At 44.9% G+C, this 19084-nt stretch overlaps 2 protein-coding genes across 13 annotated transcripts in view; one reads left to right on the plus strand and one right to left on the minus strand.

The window, feature by feature from the left end:
- LOC137420650 (cytidine deaminase) overlaps positions 1-9655 on the minus strand; it is a 75753-nt gene extending 66098 nt beyond the window's left edge. Inside the window, exon 1 of one of the 4 annotated variants that reach the window (XM_078772466.1) lies at positions 9579-9655. The gene's annotated coding sequence lies outside the window, so the exon portion shown is untranslated. Of the gene's footprint in view, positions 1-393; positions 710-2765; positions 2827-9578 lie in introns of those variants that run through there. The other 3 variants (XM_068105888.2, XM_078772464.1, XM_078772465.1) reach the window with 3 other exon arrangements.
- LOC137420643 (7SK snRNA methylphosphate capping enzyme) overlaps positions 2849-19084 on the plus strand; it is a 69788-nt gene continuing 53552 nt past the window's right edge. For 2 of the 9 annotated variants that reach the window (XM_078772456.1, XM_078772457.1), the window contains exons 1-2: positions 2965-3095; positions 8624-8687. In XM_078772456.1, coding sequence (XP_078628582.1) covers positions 8666-8687 — 22 coding nt within the window. In that variant the 5' untranslated portion in view covers positions 2965-3095; positions 8624-8665. Of the gene's footprint in view, positions 2945-2964; positions 3154-3224; positions 3283-8353; positions 8442-8553; positions 8688-19084 lie in introns of those variants that run through there. The other 7 variants (XM_078772454.1, XM_078772458.1, XM_078772455.1 and 4 more) reach the window with 6 other exon arrangements.

Below are 19084 nucleotides of genomic sequence, written 5' to 3' on the forward strand. Positions count from 1 at the left end.
GATTGGCCAGGGTTATTGGTCAAGGTGTTCTCCCGAATACCTTTACCAATCCCCCCACAAAGCAGGGAGACAAGTACCGCTCGAACCACGGACAAGATGGTATTTGCCGAGCGGTTTAGTAATCCGCGATTTGAGCCGTCAGCAAGAGACTAACCCGACTCCGAACGTTGGCCAAATCGCGCCACAGGTACTCAATTGGAAGAAGGGACTAAAGCGATCGGGGGAGAATGAAACCAAAAGGGGTAAGAAATAACAGACATTTATTAATTATATGTACACCAAAACCAAAGAAGAAGAAACGAAAGTAATATACAGAACGAAGAAGAAGAAGCAGGACACAGGGCAGCCTTAAACAGTCTTATATTATACCCTAGGACAAACACACAGACTTACACGAAAGGGGAATAGCAGGCAGGAATGACTGGAAGAGGGAGAAGGTCCAGGTGGGACAGCAGGGCTGGAAGGTTCGGGCAGAGGCACAGCATTGAGGTCCGCTCCAGGTCCACGCTCCGGGCTGGAAGTGAACAGCCAGCGGCAGCTTCTGGTCTCGTATCTCACACGGTCGGACAATGCTAATGAAGCGTGGGATTGTCGCCGTCAAACGGACCCACTCTCCTCCTTACAATGCTCCGTATCTTTGTCGGGTACCTCACTCATCTGCCGGATCACGTCTTCTTCCTCAACTGCTCATGAACCTTCTCACTCAACTGTTCAAGCAGTCCCTCGCAGCCGCTTTTATTGTCCGTGTCGGAATCAAGCCGCCGGCTCCGATGACACGCCTACCGGTTGGCTCACCTTGGCGCTGGTTGGTCGGTAAGGGCTTGCTGACTCCACCTCTGCTGACGAGTCGACGTGCCACACCCTGTCCTTGTGGCTCCGCCCCCTTCTTCCTCGGCTTAACCGCATGGCTTATGGCGGCGTGGTGCCAGCAAACCGCCCAATGCAACGGCGGCGAACGCTGCTGGCAAACGAAGTACCACAATTTGGAGAGGGAGAGCAAAATGGACGGAATGGGGCCTATCTTATTTGATTAATGCAACGCAGATTCAACTATTGGGAACAGATCCTTAACTGAAACACATAATAATGAAATAACTACGGAGAGGTCCTATGGTTCGTTACGTGTTGTACATGGACTAACTAGGGTGCGATCTTTAACAAAGCCAATTGATGGGGATATCTACAGGGGATCATTTATAAGGGAAACATTTACTAAAATTTACTAGTGAAGGTTCTAAAAACCGCAACAATATGTTTTACCATTGTGAAGCATGGTGGAGCTTGTCATGGCTTGGGCTTACATGGCTGACTCTGGAACTGGCTCACTCATCTTTATTAATGATGCGACTAATAATGGCAGCAGCAGAATGAATTTGGAAGTGTACAGAAATATTGTCTTTTTTTATTTTTATATAGAGTCGAGCCTCAAGTAAGAGCTAAAAGAGTCTGTCTATGTACAAGAAAATGCCTCTAAACTCATTGGGCGGCGCTTCACCATGCAGCAACACAACGATTCAAAACACACAACACAACCAAGGAGTTCATCATGGTCGAAAATGGAATGTTTTAGACCGGCCAAGTCAATCTCCTGAATAAAATCCAACGGAACATGAATTTCACTGACTGAAGAGGAGACTGAATGAATGAAATGAATGATCGTTTTGAGGCCATTTTCCCCGCTGTGCGGGGGTTAGCCTTGCGGGTCCCATGACAATCATGGTTCCCTGTTTGAGGCAATGTTTTTATGGCCGGATGCCCTTCCTGACGCCAACCCTTGGTCGCGCTCTTATGAACTAGTGAACTGGTACTCAATTTGCCGACCTCGGAAGGATGACAGGCTGAGTCAACCCCCCTGGCGTTAATTCAGCGATCGACCGGGATTCGAACCCAGGATCCGAAGATCCCAAGCCAGCACCCTAACCGCTAAGCCAACACCAGGCTAAAGTCAGAAATCCCCAAAACAAGAAACAACAGTAAAGGCTTGACAAAGCATCTCAAAGGAAGATATAGTCAGGTTCACTATGTAATTTCGTTGGAATTTTTGGGGGATTTGGAAAACTATATATTTTTGGAAACTATATTGTATAGTCAGTCAGAAAACCAATGTTGCTATTTGCACAGACTCCTGTATGGCGGCCATCTTGGATTTTCAAAATTGCCGCCGTAGAACTAATTTTTCTCAATATCTCAGCTTCTAAATAACATAGAGCTTTGATTCTAACGGCTAAACATACATTTTCAAGGGCCCCGAATCCAATGGTAACAAGTTCGATAAGCTAGACATGACCATAGAGCTCCTAGTCCTATGTGGCGGGCAGGCAGTCCATAGCAGGATATCTCAAAAAGTTGTGGATGGATTTGGACAAAACTTGTTGGACAGGTTGTGTGTCTGACAAGGAAGAATCGGTTCAATTTTGGTGAAGATCCGGATCCGGCTAGTAGAATTTTTGAATCGATTCTTCACCATTGAGTGATACTGATATGGCCGACCAGGCGGAGGTTTGCTCTCCACCGAGTGCTGTTCTAGTTTATCCCATGTACCCCGCCCCAGCTCTCTCCCTTCTTCAGATCTCCCGATGTCCCTGTTCTCTGCTGTTGTGCTTCCCTCTCTCTCCATCTCTTATCTGCCGCTCCCTATATTATATGTTCTATGTGTTAGCTCTTACATGAGCCTCGACTTGGTATCAAAAAAATATGTCCTCACTATTCAAAACTCTGTCAAAATGAGCGCTTAATGAATCCAAAATAAAGATTCCTCAACGCACTCGCAGCGGCCTTTACCAGGATCCTGACAGCGCATGACCTCTTCCGGTCCCGTTTAGGACCCTTTCCTCCGCCGTGTTGAGCTGTCCACGATGCGCCTGCTAAGCTGCAACACTTCCGAGGCGATTATCACCGCGGAGCTGAACCACTCGCATTTTGAAGAAAAACATCTTCGTTTTTGGTTTGTTTGAGTTGTGGGAATTTTTATCTCTGTGGTATTTTTATTATTTATCGGACTCTGTCTGGGCAGGCCTTTAAGACCCCGGCTGTGGGAGCTGCGGCCTTGAGGCGTTAAATGTTTCTACAGACGGGCATCTTTCGTACGAGACGAGGTGAAATCCGTGCGGTTACGATGGTTGTGGAATCTGTTTGACTCGAGCACGTGAAATAGTAAGGATTTGTGGTCGAGAAGTGTAATGGGATGGAGGTTCGTGTGAAAGGGAGGGGGAGGAGACAGGCGGGAAAGGGAGGGTGTACGATAGCTGTGAAGTGGGGATGGTGAAGGAAGAGATAAAGGGGGTGAGTGGGTGACGAGACAAGTGGTGGGGATGGTGTTCAATTTGTGTTGGGCTATGAAAAAGTAAAGGTACTGTGAGGGATGAGAGGTGCAAGTTTTGTAGGGTTTATGGAGGGGGGAGTTTGGGGATTGGTGTTGGGGAATGTGATGGATGGGAGGGGCGATTGGGAAATTTGATGGATGGGAGGGGGCATTGGGGAATGGGAGGGGGGATTGGGAAATGTGAGGCATGAGAGGGGGGATTGGGGAATGTGATGGATTGGAGGGGGAATGGGAGGGGGGATTGGGGAATGTGGATGGGAGGGGGGATTGGGGAATGGGAGGGGGAGATTCGGGAATGTGATGGATGGGAGGGGGACAATCGGGAATGTGATGGATCGGAGGGGGGATTGGGGAATGGGAGGGGGAGATTCGGGAATGTGATGGATGGGCGGGGGAGATTCAGGAATGTGATGGATCGGAGGGGGGATTGGGGAATGGGAGGGGGAGATTCGGGAATGTGATGGTTGGATGGGTGGGGGGATTGGGGAATGTGATGGATGGTAGGGGGGATTGGGGAATGTGATGGATGGTAGGGGGGGATTAGGGAATGTGATGGATGGGAGGGGGGATTGGGGAATGTGATGGATGGGAGGGGGGATTGGGGAATGTGATGGATTGGAGGGGGGATTGCAGAATGTGATGGATGGAAGGGGGATTGGGGAATGTGATGGATGGGAGGAGGGATTGGGGAATGTGATGGATGGGAGGGGGATTGGGGAATATGATGGATGGGAGGGGGAGATTAGGGAATGTGATGGATGGGAGGGGAGATTGGGGAATGTGATGGATTGGAGGGGGAAATTAGGGAATGTGATGGATGGGAGGAGGGATTGGGGAATGTGATGGATGGGAGGAGGGATTGGGGAATGTGATGGATGGGAGGGGAGATTGGGGAATGTGATGGATTGGAGGGGGAGATTAGGGAATTTGATGGATGGGTGGTGGGATTAGGGAATGTGATGGATCGGAGGGGGGATTGGTGTTAGGTGGGATTGGGGAATGTGATGGGTCGGAGGGGGGATTGGTGTTAGGTGGGATTGGGGAATGTGATGGATGGGAGGGGGGATTGGGGAATGTGATGGATGGGAGGGGAAAATTAGGGAATGTGATGGATGGGAGGGGGGATTCGGGAATGGGAGGGGGAAATTAGGGATGTGATGGATGGGAGGGGGATTTGGGAATGTGATGGATGGGAGGAGGATTTGGGAATGTGATGGAAGGGAGGGGGGAATTAGGGAATGTGATGGATGGGAGGAGGAAATTAGGGAATGTGATGGATGGGAGGGGGGATTGGGGAATGTGATGGATGGGAGGGGAAAATTAGGGAATGTGATGGATGGGAGGGGGGATGGGGGAATGTGATGGATGGGAGGGGAAAATTAGGGAATGTGATGGATGGGACGACGGATTGGGGAATGTGATGGATCGGAGGGGGGATTGGCGAATGTGATGGATCGGAGGGGGGGGGTGAGGGAATGTGATGGATCGGAGGGGGGATTGGGGAATGGTGTTGGGTGGGATTGGGGAATGGGAGGAGGGATTGGGGAATGTGATGGATGGGAGGGGAAAATTATGGAATGTGATGGATGGGAGGTGGGATTGGGGAATGGGAGGGTGAAATTAGGGATGTGATGGATGGGAGGGGAAAATTAGGAAATGTTATGGATGGGAGGGGGATTTGGGAATGTGATGGATGGGAGGAGGAAATTAGAGAATGTGATTAATGGGAGGGGGGATTGGGGAATGTGATGGATCGGAGGGGGGGATTGGCGAATGTGATGGATCGGAGGGGGGGATGAGGGAATGTGATGGATCGGAGGGGGGATTGGGGAATGGTGTTGGGTTGGATTGGGGAATGTTATGGATGGGAGGGGGATTTGGGAATGTGATGGATGGGAGGGGAAAAATTAGGGAATATGATGGATGGGAGGGGGATTGGGGAATGGGAGGGGGAAATTGGGGAATGTGATGGATGGGAGGGGAAAATTAGAGAATGTGATGGATGTGAGGGGAAAATTAGGGAATGTGATGGATGGGAGGGGGGATTGGCGAATGTGATGGATGGGAGGGGGAAAATTCGGGAATATGATGGATGGGAGGGGAAATTAGAGAATGTGATGGATGTGAGGGGAAAATTAGCGAATGTGATGGATGGGAGGGGGGATTGGGGAATGTGATGGATGGGAGGGGAAATTAGGGAATGTGATGGATGGGAGGGGAAAATTAGAGAATGTGATGGATGTGAGGGGAAAATTAGAGAATGTGATGGATGTGAGGGGAAAATTAGGGAATGTGATGGATGGGAGGGGGGATTGGGGAATGTGATGGATGGGAGGGGAAAAATTTGGGAATATGATGGATGGGAGGGGGGATTGGGGAATGGTATTGGGTTTGGGGGGAGATTGGGGAATTGTGTTGGGTTGGGGGGGGAGATTGGGGAATGGTGTTGGGTTGGGGGGGAGATTGGGGAATGGTGTTGGGTTGGGGGGGAGATTGGGGAATGGTGTTGGGTTTGGGGGGAAGATTGGGGAATGGTGTTGGGTTGGGGGGGAGATTGGGGAATGGTGTTGGGTTTGGGGGGGAGATTGGGGAATGGTGTTGGGTTTGGGGGGGAGATTGGGGAATGGTGTTGGGTTTTGGGGGGAGATTGGGGAATGGTTTTGGGTTCGGGGGGAGATTGGGGAATTGTGTTGGGTTGGGGGGGAGATTGGGGAATGGTGTTGGGTTGGGGGGGAGATTGGGGAATGGTGTTGGGTTTGGGGGGAGATTGGGGAATGTTGGTTTGGGGGGGAGATTGGGGAATGGTGTTGGGTTTGGGGGGAAGATTGGGGAATGGTGTTGGGTTGGGGGGGAGATTGGGGAATGGTGTTGGGTTTGGGGGAAGATTGGGGAATGGTGTTGGGTTGGGGGGGGAGATTGGGGGAGATTGGGGTGATGGTGTTGGGTTGGCGGGGGGATATTCGGGAATGGTGTTGGGTTGGGGGGGGAGATTGGGGAATGGTGTTGGGTTGGGGGGGAGATTGGGGAATGGTGTTGGGTTGGGGGGGAGATTGGGGAATGGTGTTGGGTTGGGGGGGGCGATTGGGGAATGGTGTTGGGTTGGGGGGGAGATTGGGGAATGGTGTTGGGTTGGGGGGGAGATTGGGGAATGGTGTTGGGTTGGGGGGGAGATTGGGGAATGGTGTTGGGTTGGGGGGGAGATTGGGGAATGGTGTTGGGTTGGGGGGGAGATTGGGGAATGGTGTTGGGTTGGGGGGGAGATTGGGGAATGGTGTTGGGTTGGGGGGGAGATTGGGGATTGGTGTTAAGTTGGGGGGGGAGATTGGGGATTGGTGTTGGGTTGGGGGGGAGATTGGGGTGATGGTGTTGGGTTGGGGGGGGGGGGAAGATTGGGGAATGGTGTTGGGTTGGGGGGGAGATTGGGGAATGGTGTTGGGTTGGGGGGCAGATTGGGGAATGGTGTTGGGTTGGGGGGGAGATTGGTGAATGGTGTTGGGTTGGGGGGTGGGGGAAGATTGGGGATTGGTGTTGGGGTGGGGATTGGGGAATGGTGTTGGGTTGGGGGGGAGATTGGGGTGATGGTGTTGGGTTGGGGGGGGGGGGAGATTGGGGAATGGTGTTGGGTTGGGGGGGAGATTGGGGATTGGTGTTGGGTTGGGGGGGAGATTGGGGTGATGGTGTTGGGTTGGGGGGGGGGGGAGATTGGGGAATGGTGTTGGGTTGGGGGGGAGATTGGGGATTGGTGTTGGGTTGGGAAATGGTGTTGGGTTGGGGGGGAGATTGGGGATTGGTGTTGGGTTGGGAAATGGTGTTGGGTTGGGGGGGGGCGATTGGGGAATGGTGTTGGGTTGGGGGGGAGATTGGGGAATGGTGTTGGGTTGGGGGGGGGAGATTGGGGAATGGTGTTGGGTTGGGGGGGGAGATTGGGGAATGGTGTTGGGTTGGGGGGGGGAGATTGGGGAATGGTGTTGGGTTGGGGGGGAGATTGGGGAATGGTGTTAGGTTGGGGGGGAGATTGGGGTGATGGTGTTGGGTTGGGGTGGGGGGGGGAGATTGGGGAATGGTGTTGGGTTGGGGGGGAGATTGGTGTTGGGTTGGGGGTGGAGATTGGGGAATGGTGTTGGGTTGGGGAATGGTGTTGGGTTGGGGGGGGGGGAGATTGGGGAATGGTGTTGGGTTGGGGGGGGAGTTTGGGGAATGGTGTTGGGTTGGGGAATGGTGTTGGGTTGGGGGGGGGGGGAGATTGGGGAATGGTGTTGGGTTGGGGGGGGAGTTTGGGGAATGGTGTTAGATTGGGGAATGGTGTTGGGTTGGGGGGGGGGGAGATTGGGGAATGGTGTTGGGTTGGGGGGGGGGGGAGATTGGGGAATGGTGTTGGGTTGGGGGGGGGAGATTGGGGTGATGGTGATATGATGGTGTTGGGTTGGGGGGGAGATTGGGGTGATGGTGTTGGGTTGGGGGGGAGATTGGGATGATGGTGATGTGATGGTGTTGGGTTGGGGGGGAGATTGGGATGATGGTGTTGGGTTGGGGGGGAGATTGGGGTGATGGTGATGTGATGGTGTTGGGTTGGGGGAGAGATTGGGGTGATGGTGTTGGGTTGGTCGGGGGGGAGATTGGGGTGATGGTGATGTGATGGTGTTGGGTTGGGGGGGAGATTGGGGTGATGGTGATGTGATGGTGTTGGGTTGGGGGGGAGATTGGGGTGATGGTGATGTGATGGTGTTGGGTTGGGGGGGAGATTGGGGTGATGGTGTTGGGTTGGGGGGGGGGGAGATTGGGGAATGGTGTTGGGTTGGGGGGGAGATTGGGGAATGGTGTTGGGTTGGGGGGGAGATTGGGGAATGGTGTTGGGTTGGGGGGGAGATTGGGGAATGGTGTTGGGTTGGGGGGGAGATTGGGGAATGGTGTTGGGTTGGGGTGGAGATTGGGGTGATGGTGTTGGGTTGGGGGGAGATTGGGGATTGGTGTGGGGGGGAGATTGGGGATTGGGGATTGGTGTTGGGTGGTATATTGGTATGGTATTGTGGAGGGAATTTAATATCTCGTAGTGCTGCTTAGTGGAAATGGCTAAAGGAGCTTGATGCATCCAAGTGGTGACTGATGGATGAAAGACGAGGTGGGGATTTCAGATGAGTAGCACTTGATGTTTCATGTAGCTTGTACCGTATGTGAGGCTCAGTTGCTGCAAGACACACATGATGCACCTGCTAACTTCATGCCTGTCGCACTGTGACCCTCTTCTCTCCATCAACCAACATCCAACCATTACCATTCTCCTCTTTCTGTACTTCCTTTCAGTTCTGTCAGCAACTTGGAGTGCTGCATCGCAATCCCAGAAGCATGCAACAAGAAGAGGATGCGGGTCAGTTTTACAATCAAAACGAACAAAAAAAGATAAAATTTGACGAAAATTATTCAACATATGAATGCTTGTTTGAAGATGTTCACGTGTCCCCTGCTTGCACACCCATTGCCAATGTTTGTTGCCTCCCAGTCAAGAGGCCTATGAGACACGATTGTCAACAACATGTAATATTTGCCATTTTTTGTATAAACGTGATAATTTTGATTCAAGGAAATATTTACTTTTCTCCCATCGTTTATAAGGCTCTTGGAGAAGCGAGCACTTATTAATACAGGAGGGGGGCATCAGTATCGATGGGCATCAATGTTATTCTCCATGAATTACAAGGACATTAATCAGACATGGAAAATTAACAATAAATATATATCTGGTATCACGGCATCCTCAGTGCGTGTTCAGATGGGAGAATCAAACAGGCACTCAAAAGCTGCATTGGATAAGAGGACATGTTGCTATTACAGAACCAAAGGGAGGGGATGTGGTGGAAGGTCGGGACAGAGGGTGGAGTGTTTTAGACTGGTGTGTACTTTGTGCTTGTATGACACAAACGCACACATAACACAAACCAAGGGCAATCATTGAAAATGAGGCAATTTTGGCCTAAACAATGCAGAAATCAAGAAATTGACCAAATACCAGGACCTCAAGAATGAGGTGAAGAGATCTTGGAAGCTGAAGAGCATCGAAATTGAACCAGTGATATAATTGGAGCAACAGGAATGAGGAAGAATAAGCTCACTGAGATTTAAAAAACCATCTCCGGGAATATTACAACAAATGAACTACAACTGGAGGCAATCCGGGGCTCGGTGACGATCCTGAAAAGAGAGCTTGGAGCAAAACTCTGAAAAAGGTGAACAGCTTGGTCCATGAACCGTGATCCCTTACCGAAGAGGATGTGGATACTTTGGGTTCTGGGAGGACTCCCTTCCACCTCCTGTAATCCGCCAGTGGAGATAACAACCAACGATGCATGTGTGTGTATATATATATATATACATACACATATGCACACTCAGCATATATATATATATACACACACGCACCTAATATGTCTCCATTCCATCTCCTGAAACCCACCGACGTGTGGAGATATCAGCCAACAATGGCACCATTTTGAAGGTCTCAAATCGATGAAATTCCAACATTATCTATTCTTCTTCTCCTCCTCTTCTCTTTATAAGGGATGAGGTCCCAATGCCACCAGGCTCCTGCCCTGCCCCCCCCCCCCCCGTGTGTGTGTGTGTGTGTGTGTGTGTGTGTGTGTGTGTGTGTGTGTGTGTGTGTGTGTGTGTGTGTGTGTGTGTGTGTGTGTGTGTGTGTGTGTGTGTGTGTGTGTGTGTGTGTGTGTGTGTGTGTGTGTGTGTGTGTGTGTGTGTGTGTGTGTGTGTGTGTGTGTGTGTGTGTGTGAGATTAAGTGAACATAGAGAGGTTTGAGACGTCTTATTTGATTCACGTATCAAACTCTTCCATATGTGTACGGAAATCCTTATTTTTGTCATTTGACCCCATTTGAATAACGTGCCGTGATTATCGGGAATTGAGGTGCTATTCCGATATACTGAATCGTTTCTGAACCAATTTCATCTGGATGGGGTGCAATGCTAACACATCATGACCACGATTGTGTGAATTACTCCCATTGTGAGGTATTTTTTGGAGAAGATAGCCTGGTACAAAAGTTTGCAAGCATGTTACCGTGATCAGATACCTGCCAGGCAGGAGAACGTCTGTCTATGTCGGTGCTTACGGAAACAGCCCCCGTTGTTGGATTTCCCCATAGCTGGTCCCTCCTATGAACTTCACGGAAATTACTGAAGTACCGTCTTTACATTGCAAGAAGTAAAGACTCCATTCTGCGGCACACAAATGCAAAACCTGATGATGTCTTTTGGTCGTGAAGTTTGTGACCACCTCGATAGGAGACCAAAAAATCTTAACAAGGAACTTTGACGCAGGAGGAGACCATTTGACCCGTCATGCCTATGCTGCACCACCACCACCACCACCACCACCACCACCACCACCACATTAACTAAATCTGTCAGACTCTCGACTTGCTGGTGCTTGTTTATTTCGGACTTGCAACTTTCCCTTGTACACTTAGCATCGTGTGTTTACCTTCCCCTGCTGGAAGGGGTGGTTAGAATTGTTAATTCTGCCGATCTCTGTTTCGTGAACTTTACCAATTTTAACCTCCCTTGGGATTTGCCATTAAAGCCGCACCGAAATGGTTTCTCCCTTGCTAAATATGTAATGGCTGGTTACCACACCAAACATTATGAGAAGGCCCAACGACGGCAAATGGAGAATCCCAGGACAAAAGATAGACACGCTAGAAAATGGGCAGATAAATAAATAAAGTACACTCGGTCTAATACAACGAAAACCCACTTAATGCAGGAAATAAAATGTAAATGGCCACTATCACACAGGAAATAAAATCAAAATGGCCACTATCACACAACAGGGAGCCAGGCATGGTCTTTTGGGCAGACATTATGGTGTTAACAAATCCAGTATCCGTCAAGTAAACAAATTCGTAGAAAACATGAAGGGGGTCCTGGAAAGTGCTGGAAAGGTTTGTTGTATTCAGTATTCATTTATTTCATGATAACAGAATGCTAACTGAAAATAATCTTTTGAGAAATGGATGTTCAGGTGAAATATATTTCCCAAACCAAATATCCAGATAATTTGCATAGTTGTATTTTGTTACAATTTGGACAGGATCACCCTTCTCCCCTTCCTCTCCCCCAAATGCATATTTTAACATATTATTTTCAAAATTTGCCAGGGGCACGTCCCTGAACTCCTCTGGTTAAAAAAATAAATAAAAACAAGTACAGATACATTCAAAGTACACCGCCCCCATGCCAAATAATTAAATATCCTCCAGCGCGGCATTGCCGGGGCGCCTTTGGCTTAAAATCTGTAACTGTAAAGAATCTGTAACTTAAAAAAAAATATATATATATTTAGTCATTAAACAAATAATTAATCGATTAATTGATTAATCAGTAAATAAAAAATAGCCTTTGCAGCCAAATCACTTGGTCATTGGCATGTCCAAATATCAGCTTCCTAACTCAAAAGGTGCCTGAGATAATGGCCAGAAGAGAAAGAAAATAAATATCTGCTGGCAGATCTTGTGCGACCTGGAGGAATATTTGGGGGACAGAGCACAGAGAGAGCTGGGGGAGCAAGGCCGGAGAGGAGTCGGTAGAAGACAGAAAGACCACCAACCTTCCTGCGGTGAGTGAGTGAAAGACCCTCGGAGTTTGCTTCATCGCAGGAGATTCCAATGATTCTGAAAGCTTTGGCTTCAACAGCGTGAAGTCGAGCTAGGTGTGAGGCAGGAGCACCGGATTAATTAATTAATCAATAAATCAAAAATACCCTTTGCAGCCGAATCACTTGGTCATTGTCAGGTCCAAATCTCAGCTCCCTAGCTCAAAAGGTGCCTGAGATATTGCCCAGATGAGAAATAAAATAAAGAAATATTTAATAATGAAAATAAATAAATAATAATCATTTTTAAAATGAAATAATTAATCAATTCGCTAATAGAACACGTAAACCACCACCATTTCATCAGAATCTGTAACTTAAAAAAAAAAAAGTAGTCATTAATCAAATGATGAAATAATTAATCTATTAATTGATTGATTAATCAATAAATCAAAAATATATTTTTCAGCCAAATCACTTTGTCATTGGCATGTCCAAATATCATCTTCCTAACTCAAAAGGCGCCTGAGATAATGGCCAGAAGAGAAAGTAAATTTAATTAATTAAATAAGTTCTTAATTAATCGCTAATAATTAAATAACTCCTCAATTAATTGATTAATCAAAAAACAAAAAAATACCGTTTTTGAGAAAGTACTTGCTCACTATTGTGCCGAAATGTCAGCTTCCTAGCTCAAAGGATGGCTGAGATATCGCCCGGACAAACAAACAAACAAACAAGTACACATACATTCAAAGTACACCGCCCCCATGCCAAATAATGAAATATGCTGCAGCGCGGCATTGCCGGGGCGCCTCCGGCGCCCGGCAATACCGCAGTGCAGCTCATTGAGGCTGCATTGGGAGGGAGAGGTGTACACCAATTGATTGATTAATTGTATAATTAAAATCAATAAAAGATTATCACAAAATATTTTCATAATCAATTGGCTAATCGCATAACTAAACCACTAGTGCTTCATCCGAAGATGTATCTTTTAGAAATTTAATTAAATAAGTCATTTATAAAAAATTAAATAATTAATTGATTACTCAATAAATAATTAATCGATTAATCAATAAATAATTAATAGATGAAATGATTAATCAATAAATCAAAAATATCCTTGATAGCCACATCACTTGGTCACTCATGTCCAAATATTAGCTTCCCAGCTCAAAAGGTGCCTGAGATATTGGCCAAATGAGAAAGAAAATAAATAAATGATTAATAATGAAAATAAATAGATAATAATCATTAAAAAATTAAATTATTAATCAATTTGGTCAGAGAACACATAAACTACCACTATTTCATCAGAATCTGTAACTTTAAAAAGAATTTTTTTTTTGTCATTAATCGAATAATTAAATAATTAATCGATTAATTGATTAATTAATAAATCAAAAATATCCTTTGCAGTCAAATCACCTGGTCATTGGCATGTCCAAATATCAGCTTCCTAACTCAAAAGGTGCCTGAGTTAATGGTCAGAAGAGAAAGGAAATTTGATTAATTAAATAAGTACTTAATTAATCGCTAATAATTAAATAACTCCTCAATTTATTGATTAATCAAAAAAAAAAATACCGTTTTTGACAAAGGACTTGCTCACTATTGTGCCGAAATTTCAGCTTCCTAGCTCAAAGGATGGCTGAGATATCGTCCGGACAACCAAGAAAGAAAACAAGAAAGAAAGAAAACAAGTACACATACATTCAAAGTACACCGCCCCATGCCAAATAATTAAATATGCTGCAGCGCGGCATTGCCGGGGCGCCTCCGGCGCCCGGCAATACCGCAGTGCAGCTCATTGAGGCTGCATTGGGAGGGAGAGGTGTACACTAATTGATTGATTAATTGTATAATTAAAATCAATAAAAGATTATCACAAAATATTTTCATAATCAATTGGCTAATCGCATAACTAAACCAGTAGTGCTTCATCCGAAGATGTATCTTTTAGAAATTTAATTAAATAAGTCATTTATAAAAAATTAAATAATTAATTGATTACTCAATAAATAATTAATCGATTAATCAATAAATACTTAATAGATGAAATGATTAATCAATAAATCAAAAATATCCTTGATAGCCACATCACTTGGTCACTCATGTCCAAATATTAGCTTCCCAGCTCAAAAGGTGCCTGAGATATTGGCCAAATGAGAAAGAAAATAAATAAATGATTAATAATGAAAATAAATAAATAATAATCATAAAAAAATTAAATTATTAATCAATTTGGTCAGAGAACACATAAACTACCACTATTTCATCAGAATCTGTAACTTAAAAAAAAAAAAATTTTTTGTCATTAATCGAATAATTAAATAATTAATCGATTAATTGATTAATTAATAAATCAAAAATATCCTTTGCAGCCAAATCACCTGGTCATTGGCATGTCCAAATATCAGCTTCCTAACTCAAAAGGTGCCTGAGTTAATAATGGTCAGAAGATAAATGAAATTTAATTAATTAAATAAGTACTTAATTAAACGCTAATAATTAAATAACTCCTCAATTAATTGATTATTCAAAAAACAAAAAATACCGTATTTGACAAAGGACCTGCTCACTACTGTGCCGAAATTTCAGCTTCCTAGCTCAAAGGATGGCTGAGATATCGTCCGGACAACCAAGAAAACAAACAAGAAACCAGAGTGAAAACTGAGTACTCTCTTTCAGCGTGCGTCACTGCCGAGCCCCCTTCGGTGCCCGGCAATGACGATTTGCAATGCCTGGAGGTGGCATAGGAAAGGAGCGGTGTACAACAAACAAGAAAGAAAGAAAGAAACCAGAGTGAAAACTGAGTACTCTCTTTCAGCGTGCGTCACTGCCGAGCCCCCTTTGGTGCCCGGCAATGACGATTTGCAATGCCTGGAGATGGCATAGGAAAGGAGCGGTGTACAACAAGAAAGCAAGAAAGAAAACAAGCAGAGTGAAAACTGAGTACTCACTTTCAGCGTCCGTCATTGCCGAGCCCCCTTCGGTGCCCGGCAATGACGTTATGCAGCGCCTGGAGATGGCATAGGAAAGGAGCGGTGGGGGAAGGACCAAAGGACCGAAGGGGGCTCGGCAGTGACGCACGCTGAAAGGGAGTACTCGGTTTTCACTCTGGTTGTTTGTTTTCTTGTTTGTTTGCCCGGGCGATATCTCAGCCATCCTTTGAGCTAGGAAGCTGAAATTTCGGCACAGTAGTGAGCAAGTCCTTTGTCAAAAACCGTATTTTTTGTTTTTTGAATAATCAATTAATTGAGGAGTTATTTAATTATTAGCTATTAATTAAGTACTTATTTAATTAATCAAATTTCCTTTCTTCTGACCATTAACTCGGGCACCTTTTGAGTTAGGAAGCTGATATTTGGACATGCCAATGACCAGGTGATTTGGCTGCAAAGGCTATTTTTGATTTATTAATTAATCAATTAATCGATTAATTATTAGATTAATGACTAATTTTTATTTTTTTTTAAGTTACAGGTTCTGATGAAATGGTGGTGGTTTATGTGTTCTCTGACCGAATTGATTAATAATTTAATTTTTTTATGATTATTATTTATTTATTTTCATTATTAATCATTTATTTCTCTTCTTTCTCATTTGGCCAATATCTCGGGCACCTTTTGAGCTCAGAAGCTAATATTTGGACATGAGTGACCAAGTGATGAGGCTATCAAGGATATTTTTGATTTATTGATTAATCAATTAATCGATTAATTATTTAATTATTCGATTAATTACTAAAAAAAAAAAAAAGTCAGTTACAAATTCTGATGAGATGGTGGTGGTTTATGTGTTCTGTGACCGAATTGATTGATAATTAAATTTTTTTATGATTTTTTTTTTTTTTTTTTCATTATTAATCATTTATATATTTTCTTTCTCATTTGGCCAATATCTCAGGCACCTTTTGAGCTGGGAAGCTAATATTTGGACATGACAGTGACCAAGTGATGTGGCTATCAAGGATATTTTGGATTTGTTGATTAATCATTTATTTTTGATTTATTGATTAATCATTTGATCGATTCATTATTTATTGATTAATCGATGAATTATTTATTGATTAATCAATTAATTATTTAATTTTTTATTAATGACTTATTTAATTAAATTTCTAAAAGATACATCTTCGGATGAAGCACTAGTGGTTTAGTTATGCTATTAGCCAATTGATTATGAAAATATTTTGTGATAAGCTTTTATTGATTTTAATTATACAATTAATCAATCAATTAGTGTACACCTCTCCCTCCAAATGCAGCCTCAATGAGCTGCACTGCGGTATTGCCGGGCGCCAGATGCGCCCCGGCAATGCCGCGCTGTAGGATATTTAATTATTTGGCATGGGGGCGGTGTTCTTTGAATGTATCTGTACTTGTTTGTTTGTTTGTTTGTCTGGGCGATATCTCAGCCATCCTTTGAGATAGGAAGCTGAAATTTTGGCACAATAGTGAGCATGTCCTTTGTCAAAAACAGTATTTTTTGTTTTTTGATTGATCAATTAATTGAGGAGTTATTTAATTATTAGCGATTAATTAAGTACTTATTTAATTAATCAAATTTCCTTTCTCTTCTGACCATTAACTCAGGCACCTTTTGAGTTAGGAAGCTGATATTTGGACATGCCAATGACCAGGTGATTTGGCTGCAAAGGCTATTTTTGATTTATTAATTAATCGATTAATTATTTAATTATTCGATTAATGACAATTTTTTTTTTTTTTTTGAGTTACAGATTCTGATGAAATGGTGGTGGTTCATGTGTTCTCTGACCGAATTGATTAATAATTTAATTTTTTTATGATTATTATTTATTTATTTTCATTATTAATCATTTATTTATTTTCTTTCTCATTTGGCCAATATCTCAGGCACCTTTTGAGCTCAGAAGCTAATATTTGGACATGAGTGACCAAGTGATGTGGCTATCAAGGATATTTTTGATTTATTGATTAATCAATTAATCGATTAATTATTTAATTATTCGATTAATTACTATTTAAAAAAAAAATCAGTTACAGATTCTGATGAAATGGTGGTGGTTTATGTGTTCTGTGACCGAATTGATTAATAATTTAATTTTTTAATGATTATTATTTATATATTTTCATTATTAATCATTTCTTTATTTTCTTTCTCATTTGGCCAATATCTCATAGTCTGGTCTGTTAGGGGGATTTTAAGGGGGGATTGTGCAAATTTGTCTACAAGCATGAAACCTGGCACACTTGTAGTTTGTGACCTGCTGAATTCAAATCTGCCGGGAGCCAAAGCCAATTCTCAATGGGAGCGCCATATTTGACACTTCAAAATGGCCACCACTCAAAAACTGACTTTTCCGTTACTAGCCAACCAAAAGTCACATAATTACAATTAAAAGCACTTTTCTAGGGTTTTGGACCTCACTGATTCTAAATCTGATGTCTGTTTGACAGTAGCCTTGACAGGGATCGCCAAATTGGAAAATCCAATATGGCCGCCGGTGAATATTATAATAAATTTTGCATAACTTTGACACTTGAAGTCATAAATCAGGAAGTAAAACAAGTAAAACCAAGAGATCAAGGTATCCTTTATTGATCAACAAAATCAGGCTAATAACCATTAAGCACTATGTTAATATTAATTAATTAATTTACATATATTAATAGTAAATCAATCAATCAATAAATGTATCAATCATATCACGTGCTGTGACTGGTGTCACACTGATTCATGAATTCTCATTGTTCACACATCCACCTTCGCATTTGCACAAAATTGTGCAACGAACGCCAGCTCTGCAGCACTTGCAGTTCCCTGTGCATGACTTCGCACAGCCACACTGCAAAAGGATGGAACAGGCCTTGCTGCTGTCCTCAAGGGTTGTCCAGAAGGGCAACCACCCACCACTGCTGTCCTTGTGCCACCCCCAGTCATGGAAGTCAGGGATGTCCTGGTAAACAGACGTTGCCTGACTCCAGAAGAAGCTGGCCTGCAGCATTGCTCTGCGGATGTGTTGATATAGAGCAGCTTGTGTTGGTGGTAAGGCCTCTAGTGTCTTCTTCCCACTTGTGAAGAGTCTAAGCCTAGCCTCATTGACTCTTTCCAGACCACAGCCCTTGCTGTACATGACTACAACAAAGCGCTCTGGAGTGCGCATGTGCTGGGACTGTGGGCTGAGCTCTTGGGGTTCACTGGTGAGGGCAACAAGGGTGTCCGTCAGTCCTGGTGTGCTCTGCTAGGCTGACCAGGCTGACTTCTTACCACATCCCAGGAAGTGTGACACAGTGTCACAGCCTGTGACCGCGTGGAATAGTGGCAGTGCCAGGCACGTTGATGGTCCCAGCTGGGCAGAGAGAGTGTGGATAGGAATGTCACGCATCTTCTTCCCACTGCGGAGACAGACCCACAACTGGGACAGCCCAAGTGATGAAAAGAAGTGAATGGCCAGGATGACCACATCACTGTCGACTGTGCGCACCAAGGCAACCTGGTGGCGCTGCTGTGCTGCATGGGCAAGATGGAGCAGTATCCTGGTATCAGCCTCAGTGTGGTTACATGGCTGAAGACCAGACACGTCATGTTGTTTGTTGGAGAGAACACTCTCCTTGTTGGTGCTGAGGAGAAGTCTCCCACCCAGATCCTGCTTTACAAGCTGTGCACTCAGGAAGGGGAACAGTTCCCTCTTGTTGTCAGTATTCTTGAGGAACCCAGTGTTCCAGTCCTTCTTTGGAATACGGGTCTGGCCATCCCCAATCCTGGTACATGGGTCTAAGCCACGACGATGGTGTGTCAGGGTTTTGAGGTTGTCCTCTGGGTAGGTGTCCCAGACAGCATCTACCCGTGTGACAGTTGGAGTTACCTGTGACTCCACAAATGGCACCAAATGCTGTGACACATAATCAGTGAATGTGTGTGCTGAGGTCGGCCGCACCATGTGAACAACAGCTGCCATGTCAAGTACCACAACTGTGGCTGCTTTGGCTGCAGCTGAGCGACCAGTGGGTGCCTTTAGGTGCTCTAGAATGTCCGACTTTTTGCCAGACCTGAATGATCCTTGGTTTGAGAGACTAGGTGGTTCTCTCTGATTCTCATACCGGAAGAACTCTTCCATGTCTGCATCAGGTCGAGACTGCAAGGACAGGAAAAGCTTGGTTATGAGGGAAGAG

This window comes from Myxine glutinosa, chromosome 2 (assembly GCF_964187855.1).
Source record: "Myxine glutinosa chromosome 2, kmMyxGlut1.1, whole genome shotgun sequence".
Taxonomy (NCBI): Eukaryota; Metazoa; Chordata; class Myxini; order Myxiniformes; family Myxinidae; genus Myxine; species Myxine glutinosa.